Genomic DNA, 13,298 nt, shown 5'->3' with positions numbered 1-13,298 from the left:
CTGTAGTCCTAGCTACTTGGAAGGCAGAGGCTGCAGTGAGCCAAGACAGCACCACTGCACTCCAGCCTAGGAACAAGACTCTGTCTCAAAAAAAAAAAAGAAAAGAAAAAAAGAAATTTCAATGAGCAAATGAATGAGAGGCTAAACCCTAGTTTCTCACAAGCTAATTATTGGTCAACTCATGAACTATCAACACTAGGTAATGCATATACCTTTTAAAAGATGGCTTTCATCTAAATGCTTCACTATCAAAGCTTGAAATTCTTTGCTGACAATCTGATTATCCGTAAGAGAAAGTCGAAGACTGTTTACATCCTGAAAAATGAAAAATCATTACATGTTAAGGAATAACAGTTAATAAGAAGAGTTATTTAAATTCCAGTGGGCTATTTCAATTGGTTAATCAAATGGGTTAAAGTAGTGTCAACAAACCACGTGATAGCCCAAATCATTCCAATTCCAGTAAACCAGATGGCTCAAAAAGTCCTAAACCATCAAATGAGCACAGCTATAAGGCAGACTGAAGTAAAGTCATCCCAAGCTAGAAGCATGAGAAATATTAAGAGCAGATCAAAGCATAATTTTAAATATGACTAACTTTGTCAATGGGAAAAAAGCAAGCAAACAAATAGCTGGTCAATCCAAGTAAAAAACACTCTGTATCCTAAATACTGTGGATGGGGAAATCACAATCCAAATCCAAGGGACAAAAAACACAGATAAGACACACAAGAGACAGATGTACATGGTCAATTCATTTTAATTACTGTTTGGGTTTTATTTTATATAACACACTGCCTGTGCCATATAATACACTGTGTAACCTCCTAGCAGGGGTAGATGACCATAACTGAGAGTTAGTTTATTCATCAATCAGAAGAATGTTTCCTTAATCAGTGTTCTCCAAACCTTTTGATACATCATAAAGATTAACTCCAAAGGTACACATATCTCTTTCCACCAAACTCCACTGATTATGGGCAGCCCTTTTTTCCACATTCCCATTAGTGAATCCATGGCTGTGCCCGGTGGCCACCCTGGGGATGAGCAAGCATGCACCCATGATGGCAATTTTAGGGAAAATCTTGAACCACATCTCGGCCTGGTTACCTAGGCCAAAACCCTATTTTCTAAGGCACCTTAAAGCTGACCAAGCTTCAGCTCCCTTCCTGGTAAGAAACTGCTGTTTTTAACAACCCATTTCACACAGATTATTTTAACATAACTAGTATTACAAATGCATTTTTTTTTTTTTTTTTTTTTTTTTTACAAAAAGGGATGTGGGGGGACAAACAGAAAATCTGAATGAATAGCCTCAGGCTTCAGAGTAAGCCAGTTCTGAAACATTCAATTCTTGGCAGCAGCTCCATTCTTGGCACTATTCCACAGTCTTCAGGCTTTGTGTGCACACCCAGTTATGATAAATGTAATACAGAAACTGTCAATAGGAATAACCTGCCAAACCGAATTCTAGCAGGGCAAAGAAAAAACAGTGCTAAACACAGAAGCCCTTCCGATATCAGGCCTTTATGCTTTTCTGCCACTGTGAAATGGTTAGTGACCAAGAATGGTTCATCCATTTTTCCCACTGGGAAGGATAACTAGTCTGTTAGAGAGAGAAGCCGCACTGGAAAAATGTATTTCTTTTGCCAAGTAACATTAGACAAACCTAGGGTCTCCATAAGAGATCAATATTAATTACCAGAACGTGTTCATTTTTGTTTTCTCATGCATGTATTGTTTATAAAATTTCAAAAAATTTAATTGTATTCTCCAATTCCTACTACAAGATGAAAGTACATAATAATGGAAAGAACTGCAAAGGGCTTCAATAAAGTAGAAAAATATCAGGCTACCTAGAAGAGTTTTAGGGCTTAGCAAAAGTGTAAGACAGTTGTCCAGATACCTTATCTTTTTCTCACCCACAAATAACTGAGTGAAATTCAATCTAAAGACGGACCCTAACTTTCAACCCCAATTTTTGCATATGCCAAATGATATTCACGTGCTCTGTGCATTATCTAGAGCAAGTATCCTACTGGGATGATCACATCCCCCAATGTGGACTTTTGTACAGCCTACTGTGATCACCCATATCTACAAGATAATTATCTGAAGTACTAAACTTTGAAAACTCAACATCAGTAAAAGACCACACATTATATTTCTCCCAGTTAATTATATATTAATATTGTATTAATGACAACATTCACACTGATGGCTCACAGCCCCTCTGAGAATAAATATAAACTTACTAATTTAGATGTTTCTTTTTCAACCTCAAGAAACAAAACTAGAGTTCTACCTTAACTGAAAACCTTAAATACAGGAAAGATGTAAATTCAGAAAACATCACTAAGAATAAAAAATTCCTTTTATCACTCACTAAAGCAAAATATCCACAACCTCCCTGTATGTTATTTGATCCCCGCAAGCAAGTCAGTCTTCCTTTTAAGGCAGGAAAAATATCCAGATGGGTATCTAACCTAAGAACTTGTGTCTGAAATTAACTAAGTGAAAGCATCTTCCTCTGTTCCATTACTTACACATTATAAAATAAGGTTCAGATTATGAATCCTGTTTTCACTCACTTTCCAGATATGGAAGTACGGATGAGACTCAAGTAGAGGGAAAGCCAGTGCTTTGGGCTTCCCAACACAGGCTTGGCAACCCGGTAACCACTGACCCCAAACCACTTTTAGCAAATAGGTTTCAGAGTTCTACACCACAAAGAAACAAGTCAAGTATGAAGTCACAAAACAGAAAGTGGTAAAGAAGATTATTCAGCTTTATAAATGTTATCTAAAAGATGAATATTATTATAATGTGTGTGTGTTTGTGCACGCGCGTGAAGTCTATTCTCACCCATTTGCAGTATTTAAGTTTTATCAAGTTGCAAAAAAATGGTTTATTAACAAATACTGAACCATTGCTCCTAGGGGAAATACAGGCATAGGTTCCTTCGAGCCTCTGGTCACATTTTCATCAAACAATTGACACATAATCTTGTTTTATGCGTTTCTGTTGAAAGACATCTTATTTAACATACACTGCTTATGCACTAAACTTGAATTCACAGCCAAGAACACTATAACTCACAGATGAACGAAGCTTATCTAACACATTTTGTTCCTAAGACACATCATGGCACTTCAGCACTGCTGCTGAGACCATTTTAAACAGTGAAATTACCAAAAAAAAAAAAAAAAAAAAAAAAAAGAGGGAGGGAGGGACGAATAGGTGGAGCACAGAGCATTTTTTTTTGGCAGTGAAGAAACAAGCTGGAACATCACCTATTTAACCTTAGCTAGGAGCTGGGAACCTGCATCACGCAACTCAAATTGTTTGCAGCTCTGCAAGTACTGGTGAATGACCATGAGTCACCACAAGTATTGATTTGGGGTTACAAATATATTTTAGCAAGTAGATAAATTCACAAACATAGAATCTACAAATAATGAGGACTGCTTATATATATGTATGCATAAGTGTATATATACGCATGCACATATATGTATATAAACAGTCTACTCTTAAACATTATTTTCATATTACCTAAGTGTTTTCCATACACACACACCATCAACTATAGTCCTTTCAACCATAAATGGACAGCACTAACCCAAAAGCTAACACTGAGGAATGAGTCTAACACCTAACTGATGATGGGATGGGTTCTTTCCCTTTAGGTATTTAAATTAGAGCAATCAACATCAATACATTTGGCCACTGAACAACACAGGTGTGGACTTTGCAGACCCCTTATCAACAGATTTTCTTCCACCTCTGCCACCCCTGAGATTGCAAGACCGAAAGCCTACTCAACATGAAGACAAGGATAAAAACCTTTATAATGATCTATTTCTACTTAATGAATACTAAATGTATTCTGCTTACGATTTTAATAACATTTTCTTTTATCTAGCTAATTTTATTGTAAGATACAGTATGTAATACATACAAAAAATATATGTTAACCAACTGTTTATCAACAAGGCTTCTGGTCAACAGTAAGCTATTAGCAGAGTTTGGAGGGAATCGAAGTTATATGTAGATGTTTTACTGTGCAAGGGGTCGGCATCCATAATACCCGCACTGTTCAAGGTTCAACTGTACTGTACTTCTCATGTTAAAGGAGTTCGTATTTCTGTTTCTAAAGATTACTACTGTTTCTATGTTTTACCTGTATAGGCTTCAAAACATCTTTAGAAAGAAATACTCTTTGTTGATCTCCCAGAAAGCGAATAGAAGTTATGGATCCCAAACCAGCTTTGTCCAACAGAGGTTTGTACATCTAAAACAAAAGAAAACACGTTAGCATCGTAACTGCTGTCAGCATAATTCTGAAAATAGGAACTGGCTATTTTCCATACACAGAGAAAGTGATAAAGCCATTAATTTTTTTTATTTACTGCAAGTTATCTCACAACTACTATTTATGCAGCCACAGATAATACAATTTTTATTCAAACCCAGTAATTTAAACCAGATAGACGTTTGGGAGTTATTAATATACAGGACTGGGTCCACAGATTCATGGTTTCCCAAAAATTTATGCAAAAACTGTTTGTATGCACACTTTTCTGGGGAGACAGGCCTGTGTTTTTATCCAGTTCTAAACAGCTGGAAAAAAAATACAAAGAGCAAAATAAAACTTTAACCACAACCCTTATCTCTCAAGAATCTCCATGGCAGCTCTTTTCACTTATGGGCAAAACCTGATCACAATCTGATCAGCCTTCAACTATTCTCCCGGCCTTTTCAAACTATCTAGATCCAACCTTTACTCCTTGAAGCACCAGCTCAAGTCCTATAAAGACTAAAGTGCCCTCTCCAGACAGCGCTCACTCTTCTCTTTGCATCACATTTTACAATGTGGATAAAGCACAATCATATACTGACTTACAGTATCTTTAAAGCCAAAAAATATAATAATCCAGAGGGAACCTTAAAGATCATAAGATCAAGACTGGAAACCATACAGGAAACAAGGCAACAGCTACTATTCAGTTCCAGCCTATTGCTGCCTTAAGGCTCCAGTGCTGCCATTATCTTGTAGATTTTTTAAGAGACAGTAGAAATCTAGATTTTTAGATGTATTCTCCGCATTTTTTAAAGTAGGCAATTAATTCAAATGTTTTGAAAGTATTGCAAGGGCCAAACCAAACAGATCTATATGTTTGCATATGACTGCTAGGTTCCTGCCTTCTGACCTAGACATTCCCACTACTACCTCCAGGGCTGGCAGGAGATCCTGGGAACTTTTCTGACTTTCTGGCATTACATTTATATATTCCTTGTTTTACCCACAATGGATAAAACGCCCTCTTCTCAGGAGTTCAATAAGCCCAAGTTTTACTCACTATTGCAGGCCACTGTACAATTCGTTCAGAAATTTCAGGTGACTTTCTTTCAGCTAAAACCAAGTTATGTTCTACTAAAAATGCTCTCCTTAGAAGACTGTAGACTTCTATCCATCTTCTTTTCCTCCAAGATTCCCCATCAAATTCCACACACACCTAGACAGACAAAATTGGGGGGTGGGGGAAGCAGATTCAATTTGTAAAAATAAGCATTACAAATGCCCCAGTTAATAATGAACTATACCTTCATTATTCTATGTGAATCTTTTATCTGGATGTGCTTTCCCCCTTTCAGCTCCCTCACGTCCCGTCACAGCCCACAACACATAATCACACATGAACCAGGCTTTGGCTCCCAACTCACTTCGGGATGCAGAAGTCAAGGCTTTTTGGGCCAGTCTCTGTCCCTAAAGTAAACCCCTGGGAAGCCCAGAAACCAAAGAAACCCTACTTAGCAGGTGTTTACATACGTTAATTAGACATCTGAGCTTTTGGAATTGGAAGACAAAAATTTGAAACTCAAAAGATGTTACTTAATAGAATTGCATTGTAACTCTCTGTTGACAATATAAGTGGGCTTCAGACAACACCCCATCACCACAATCCACCACCTGCTTTTGAATTCCTCTGAAATGAGTAGAATTTAGCACAAGGCCTAATATATAGCACATTTTCAATATCCCTTTCAGTTGAATAAGCTAGGAAATTTACCACAGAATTTGGAGTCTAAAACTCCTAGTTTGATAACATAGAAACAAGTGATTAATATAATGACTACAGAGTTTTTCAGAACTATAACTTCTTACATGAAAGTTAAACTACCTTGAAATATTGTTTTCCAAGTAATTGTAATGTTTTCTGCTTCTGACCTGCATAATACTTTTAACCCTAAGGCTACAACTCTTATAATTTGTATACATATTTTAAGACATTAAAAAAATTCAGTCTAAAAGTGGGCTTCTGGGAGTGATCTATGAGTAGGAATTGTTTACAAAACCATAAAACTCAAAGTCATATAAAAGCACTGAAACACTCCAGCTTCCTTAACCCATTATGAATATGCTACCCCTTAACTTACTCTAGGTCCTCTTTAACGCTTTTTGTATTCTACCAATGACAATAAACTCCCTCAATATTCAGTGTAAAAATCACTGTTTCTATTTGATTTAAAATTCCTCCTCTCACTAAAGAGGTCTCTCATTTTGGTTTCCAGGAATTAGTTAATACATCTATCATCTATCAAATCTGTTCATAATTTTACAGACATCAGTCATACATCCCTTTTCAACCTTAAGTTTATTAACTAGTTAACTTCATCTGTCAGAACAAAATTCATATATCCTTTCCTCAAACCCTCCCTTACCAAAGTGCCTCTCTCTCCCAAGAGAGGTCTCCTTACTAATTGCACTCAAAGTTCTGTACTTTTCCGTCTTAGCTCTTATCCACACTTTGCATTATTTATTTGTGGTTAACTGATTGACAAATAAATTCTAATAGGTCAAAGTCTGTCTCTGCTTTTGCTTACCACCGTATATCACTGGTATATGGAAACTAATCGGCACTCAAATACTTGTTGGAATAGATTAATGAATAAATTTCCCTCTGCAATGGGTTCCTATCTTGTTTCTCTCATCTACTTAGAAGGCACTAAATTCCCACATTAGCCCCAATCCCAAACCTTCTCCAGTCTACAGGATAAAAATAAATGAAATCTAAGATCTACCCTACCCTTCTCAGTCAACAAAACATGCATCCCTAACTTCCCAGGTAACTTTACCTAGGAAACTACATATCTTCCTGGTATTTTAGGCTTTTAACTTTGCAGTTATTACTGAGTACTTTCCAAATCAGAATGAATGTAAACACCCGCGTGGCAAGGCCCATATATGTTTCTCCCTGGTTATATATATGTTTTCTATCACTGTAATCAACCAAATGGTCTTTCACAAAGGTTGGCAGAGACTGTCCATCTTTCTTTCTGTTTCCTAGCCACGGAATCCGTATTATCTGACATCTCCCCTAAATTGGCTAGTCTTTCTGCTCCATATTCACATCAACCTCAAACTCAACCAAGCTTTAGGTGGACAGTTTTCTCATTTATCAGCAATGTGGCATAAGAGGCATGAGCACCCACAAATTCCAGATCCAGATTCAGAGATCTTGGTTTGAATTCCCAGCTATATTGAATCTCTCTTAGAATGATTTTACATATATAAAATAAAATATTTACAATTACAAAGGAAACCAACTACCCTGCACCCCAGGTTAAGAACCCTCACTTAGAAAATCTAAGTTCTCTCAACGTTTTTCAAAATGAAAAACGTAACACCTCTCATTGCATAGTTGGGCATATTTCAAAAGACAGTATGTAAAGGGTCTGGCAAGACAACTCAGTAGTTTTAACACCTCCATGGTTAATTCAAATCTTATCAAGGTATCACCTATTAGGAGCAAGGGAAAGAGGGTCTTCAACATGATTAATATCTATTCAGCAAAAAAAAAAAAAAAAAAGTGCAGGATTAAGACGGATTAAGATCGTAAGTGGTTTCCCAAAACTTAAGCAACATCACAGTTCTTACCAGATCACTATCTAAAGCTTAAGATAACCATAAACCAAAAGCCAGACAGGATCCCTATTCATATCCCAATTTTTGAGTGATGTGAAAAAAAAAAATTCAGCTCCTTAAAAACAATTTAAGCTTATGACTTTCAAATATTAGGCTGTGTTAGCCAAAAATTCACATTATCTTTTGTTTGGAAAAAGACGACTTTAAAAAATACATAATAAAACCAACAAGTTGTGAGCTTTCTTCAATATTGTTCAAAAGTTTCCTAGCAAAACCATATATGTCAGTCAGGCACGGTGACTCACACCTGTAATCCCAGCACTTTGGGAGGCCAAGGCAGGAGGATCACTTGAGTCCAGGAGTTCTAAACCAGCCAAGGCAACGTGGGGAAACCTCGTCTCTGCAAAAAATACAAAAATTAACCAGGAGTGGTGGTGCACACCTCTGGTCCTAGATATTTGGGAGGCTGAGGTGGGAGGATTGCTTGAGCCAAGGAAGTTGAGGCTGCAGTGAGCTATGATTGCGCCACTGCACTTTAGCCTGGGTGACAGAGCAAGACCCCATTTCCAGAAAAAACAAAGCATCTTTCATTTGTGCCTTGAGGTCTGAGGTTTTACATTTAATGACACCCCCCCAAAAAGCCTCTTCTGTGAACATTTAAAGACACTTATTTTTTGAGACAGTCTCAATCTGTTGCCCAAGTTGTAGTGCAGTGGTGCAATCTCAGCTCACTGCATCCTCTGCCTCCCGGATGCAGGTGATTCTCGTGCCTCAGCTTCCCAGGTAGCTGGAATTACAGGTGTGTGCCACCACACCTAGCTAATTTTTGTATTTTTAGTAGAGACTGGGTTTTACATCATGTTGGCCATGCTGGTCGTGAACTCCTGACCTCCACCCGTCTTGGCCTACCAAATTACTGGGATTACAGGTGTAAGCCACTGCGCCTGGCCTAAAGAGACATTTAAATTCAGTAAGAACTAAAGTGACTTGACCAAGCTCATGCAAGCTGACAGATACAACTAGTTTCTATTCCAAATTGCGTTATTTCACCCGTGCTCCTTTGGTTCACAATGAGATGTGTAACTTAGGCCACGTGACTTCAAAAGCCAGAGTCAATTATGATTCACTACCTATAATTTTGAAATCTGCTCCTTTTAATATGGTATTTTGCAAATGTGTACCTTATTAGTACCTATGAAACACCTTGACCAAATGCTCGGTATTTCAGATTTTTCAAGCTAATATTTCCCCAACAGAAAATCTCTGATATACAATTATATCTAATAAACTAATATCAAAATCTCCCACTCTTACCATATTCTCATCTCACCTGACTATATGATTATAAAAGCCATCAGAAAGACCAAGGAAAGTGTTTCCAAGTTTAAAAGTAGGAGCACAGAATGATATGGTTTTTAGACAAGAAACTTTTAACTACACGTCTATTTTGTGCCCTGTACAATGCAGAATACCACTTAATTCACTATCCCACAAAGAAATTAATTCCTTGTGCTTCCACTTATGTCTTCTTATGCCTAAATAAAATGTTTGTCTAAAATCCCAAGGTCCAGCATTCAATTAAAAGGGGCAGTTTTTATACTGTGCAAGTTTTTTCATTTTACATGGCTTGACTGGCAGCAGACTGCACTAACATTAAAGTTCCAATGGTGTGCAAAAATGAAAGGCTAGGCATTAGTCAAGTAACCCAACTGCTGACAATAGCAGGAAATGGTACATACAGATGGCAAGGACTACTTACCTGCTAAGGACACCCCTAAGGACTAAGAAGGGGCATTAGACTCAAGGAAAAGCTAGGCTTCAAGGAAGAAAAGGACAAGTTAAAGAAGCAGGGCATTCCCAGCATGCATAATTATGTGAACAAAATCAGCTAGGAAGCAACTCATTTCATACTCAAGTATAAAGAGCAGGATAAAAATAAGATTAAAGTGGTCTTTATAGCCACATCTAATTAAGATCTGTTGTCATTCCAGATGAAGAGAATGCTACTGCCTCATCAGTAGATTCTTTCTGAACTGTTGCTCCACAGGAGAGGTAATACTTTTACGATTCCTTCATTTATCCATTCAAATAGTTGAGCACACACTACATGCCAAGCAGTGTTCTAAGTGCTAGGGATATAGAGGCTAGCAAACTAAAATGCTCTAACCTCGCTCTACCTGAATATTAAAGCCCAGTGTCCAAGGTCTGGAGACAAACTTGGACAAGTTATTTAACTTCTTTACGCCTCAGTTTTTGACACTAAAAATGTAGTTCACCATCTAGGATATCTGTAAGGATTAAATGAAGTAATCGTCACATAATAATCATTTAATGATTATTTTTTCTTTGCTAAATCCTGATGTAACCACTTAATCATAGTTATCTACTGTTGTTATGTCTTCACCTTAACTTCTGTGTAATCAACTACTAGACATATTATCTTTTTGTCATCTAAATAAGTGATTCTGTTACAAAGTCTCTCTAGATGAAACAAAATCAACAAGCCTTGGCCTCATTAATATCATGCCTAGCTATCTAAACAAGCCAGTCTAGATAGACTTGTATTGGTCCTAATAATAGAAGAATGGTTACATATTCCTTGAATGTTATTTATTGACATTCATCTCAGCTCCTCACCCCACCCCCATCCCACCCCCGCCAAAACGTAAAGCCCCTAAACCCTAGTGCAAGCATGTTCTTAGTTACTTGGTTCCTGCCTGTATCTCACCAAGCACAAATTGGTTTCGGTGTTTTGAACCCAGGAGTTCCAGACCAGCCTGGGCAACAAGACCCCCGAACTCTAAAATCAAGGTAAAATAAAATCCTATTTTTTGTTAAAGGCAACTTAGCCCCCAAACTTAATATCTGCTACTCAACTAAGAAATGCAGTGATAAATCATGACTAGAAAAGAGACAGCAGATTGGCATCTTACATGAGGGTTGAGTTGTGATGTGTACAAAGTAAGGCAAAAATTCAACCTAGTCAAAATTGTTTTTGACATGAACTCCCAGGTGTCTTCAGGTTAGGCACCGAAGTGCAGTGGAGAAGACACTCGGCCAAATCTGGATTCGCAGCCTCCCTTAGTAGTTAATTATGCAAATCTGGAGAAGATTCCTTTTCCTAAATCTATTTCCTCATTCTGAAAATGAAGACATCACCACCTCCTCAAAGGTCGGGGGTGGAGGGAGGAGATTTAAAAATATATACATGTAAAGTTCCTCCTAGATTGCCTGCCTAACCCAACAGGTCCTTGGTCACTGCCAGAGAAGAGAAGGGAACGCCTAGTCTCTCAACATCTGCCAAAGAACTAAAGACTGTAAAGTTTAAATAAAATCTTGTTTCCATTCAAATCACATAAAAACAAATGCACTAGAGAAAATTTGATTTGGCAGGTGAAATAAACCACAACAAACACGACTGAAATCTAGTACACAAAGCCCATCTTATAGAAAGGTTATAAGTCCAAAGCAAAAAGGTAGGCCATTCTTGTACCACAATATATTATCTCTATAAACATCAAAACCTGATTTGGCAGAAAAATGAGCGAAATGGAGGAAAAAACCAAACCTCACAGCATATGACAGGAGCTCTGTTGTGGCTCTTGATCACTGGCCTGACGGTTAAGAGGGCAGCTTCTGGAGTAAAACTTCCTGGGTTAGACAGAATACAGGATATGTCAATTCCTAGTTATGTGTCCTTGGCAAGATGCTTAATGTCCCTCAGGCACAGTAGTTTCACCCATAAAATGGGGGCAATATTAGTACCTACCCCCAAGAACTGCTATAAGGATTAAACGAGATCATAGTTGTGAAGTGGTTGGCACATGGTTAAATGCTCTTTGGTCACTCCTCCTTTACAACATGAGAGAAGGCACAACATTGAAGCTTTAAAACATGCTTAACAGCATACCCCTTTCCTACAACTCTTTGCAGATAAATACCAGTTTGGGCATACACTGTCCCCCTGAAAGTGTTCAAATGAACAGCGTTTCAGAAATCAACATAAAATCAACTGCCAATGCTAAAACTTGCTTCCTTGATTTGAGCATAGTTTAAGAAAAAGCAAAGATGATGGCCAAGTGAAGATTTTGAAACATATCCACTACGCAGGGTGGAAATATCTTCTGTTCTGACAAGATTCCTTCAAGTTATCACCACTTTGGAGTCTTTGTTAGGAACCTTTTTTCAGTTATTTTTGCACAAAGGAGTCTTTGTTGGTACAATGGCTTCCTCACTGGTTGTTCCCAGACAATCCTTTCACACCAATACTTCTATTACGGAGCACAATCAGAATTCATCTGTCTTTGAAAAGATCTAACAGAAAAAGGTTCTGAGTGTCATTATGATTAACAAAAAAAAAAAAAAAAACTCACTGGCCGCACTTGTTCCCAATTCTCTCCCTCCCCTCATGCGTCCAAGTACAGTATTTCTAAGCCAGTCCTCCAATATACCATATATGGGACAGCTCCACCCCATCCCTCCATATATGGTCATATCCCACACCCACCCACAGGCTCATCACAGACAACCAGGAACCCACTCCTGCCCTGACCCACCACATACGGACAAACACCCACCCTAATACGCCAAACAGAACTTAAGCTCCTCCCTCTACACTCACTTCGTTTTTAACAAGTATGGAAGTTTTTTAAAAGTTGAGTGAATAAATTAACAGGAACAAACAAACAAAACCAGCTGAAAGTACTTCTAAACACTAACTCTCAATTCTTAATGACCCCAAACGTCACCCACAGGCCCAACCTAACGCTAACAAAAATACTCCTCCTCCTCTGGAGTAAAGATGAGACAGCCCTAGTGGGACACAGCACCGGCATTAATGAAGCGTGTCTGAACAACCCTAAGCCCATTATTAAAGCCAGGCAGCCAGGAGCTGTGGGCCAAACACAACTCGGCTCTACACCACCATTCCAAAGACTTTCAAGGTCTAGCTTCCTGCACCTTCAGATCATATGCCAACTTTCTGGTCTCCGTTTTCAGAAAACGGAAGGAGGGAACCCATGGTCGCGTTACCAAGGTAACTGCGAAACGTCCGGCAGCAGAGGCCCGGAGCCGCCTGTACCTTCAGATCTTTCTTGGTAACGTCGGTGTGGGAGACAGCTCGAATGGTCCCGGAGAGCCAGGGCCACTCGGCGACGCGCTCCACGTCCCAGCTGTCGTGGTTGCCGTCGCTGCCGTCTGCTGCAGACAGACTGAGAAATCGCTTCCCCACCAATACCGGCCAACTTTCTCCGAGCGTGAGCACCATGGTTTCCACGCCTGCAGGAAGGGCTCCTCCCTGCAAAAACACAAAAACAAAATGCGACGGGGGCGGCCGGTGGGAGGGGGCCGGGCGGAGACAGCAGGGAGG

General features: G+C 38.7%; 1 protein-coding gene across 2 annotated transcripts in view; it reads right to left on the bottom strand.

Moving 5' to 3' along the window:
• Positions 1-13,298, bottom strand: part of KDM3A (lysine (K)-specific demethylase 3A) — a 61,306-nt gene that overhangs the window by 38,099 nt on the left and 9,909 nt on the right. For both annotated transcript variants that reach the window (XM_011971130.1, XM_011971131.1), the window contains exons 2-5: positions 13,011-13,226; positions 5,364-5,519; positions 4,184-4,294; positions 213-315 (exon numbers count right to left, since the gene is read on the bottom strand). In XM_011971130.1, the coding sequence (XP_011826520.1) occupies positions 213-315; positions 4,184-4,294; positions 5,364-5,519; positions 13,011-13,196 (556 nt within the window). In that variant the 5' untranslated portion in view covers positions 13,197-13,226. The remainder of the gene's footprint in view (positions 1-212; positions 316-4,183; positions 4,295-5,363; positions 5,520-13,010; positions 13,227-13,298) is intronic.

This window comes from Mandrillus leucophaeus, unplaced genomic scaffold (assembly GCF_000951045.1).
Source record: "Mandrillus leucophaeus isolate KB7577 unplaced genomic scaffold, Mleu.le_1.0 Scaffold988, whole genome shotgun sequence".
NCBI classification, from domain to species: domain Eukaryota; kingdom Metazoa; phylum Chordata; class Mammalia; order Primates; family Cercopithecidae; genus Mandrillus; species Mandrillus leucophaeus.
The sequence above is the reverse complement of the archived record's forward strand: the minus strand, read 5'-3'. Positions and strand labels throughout refer to the sequence as shown.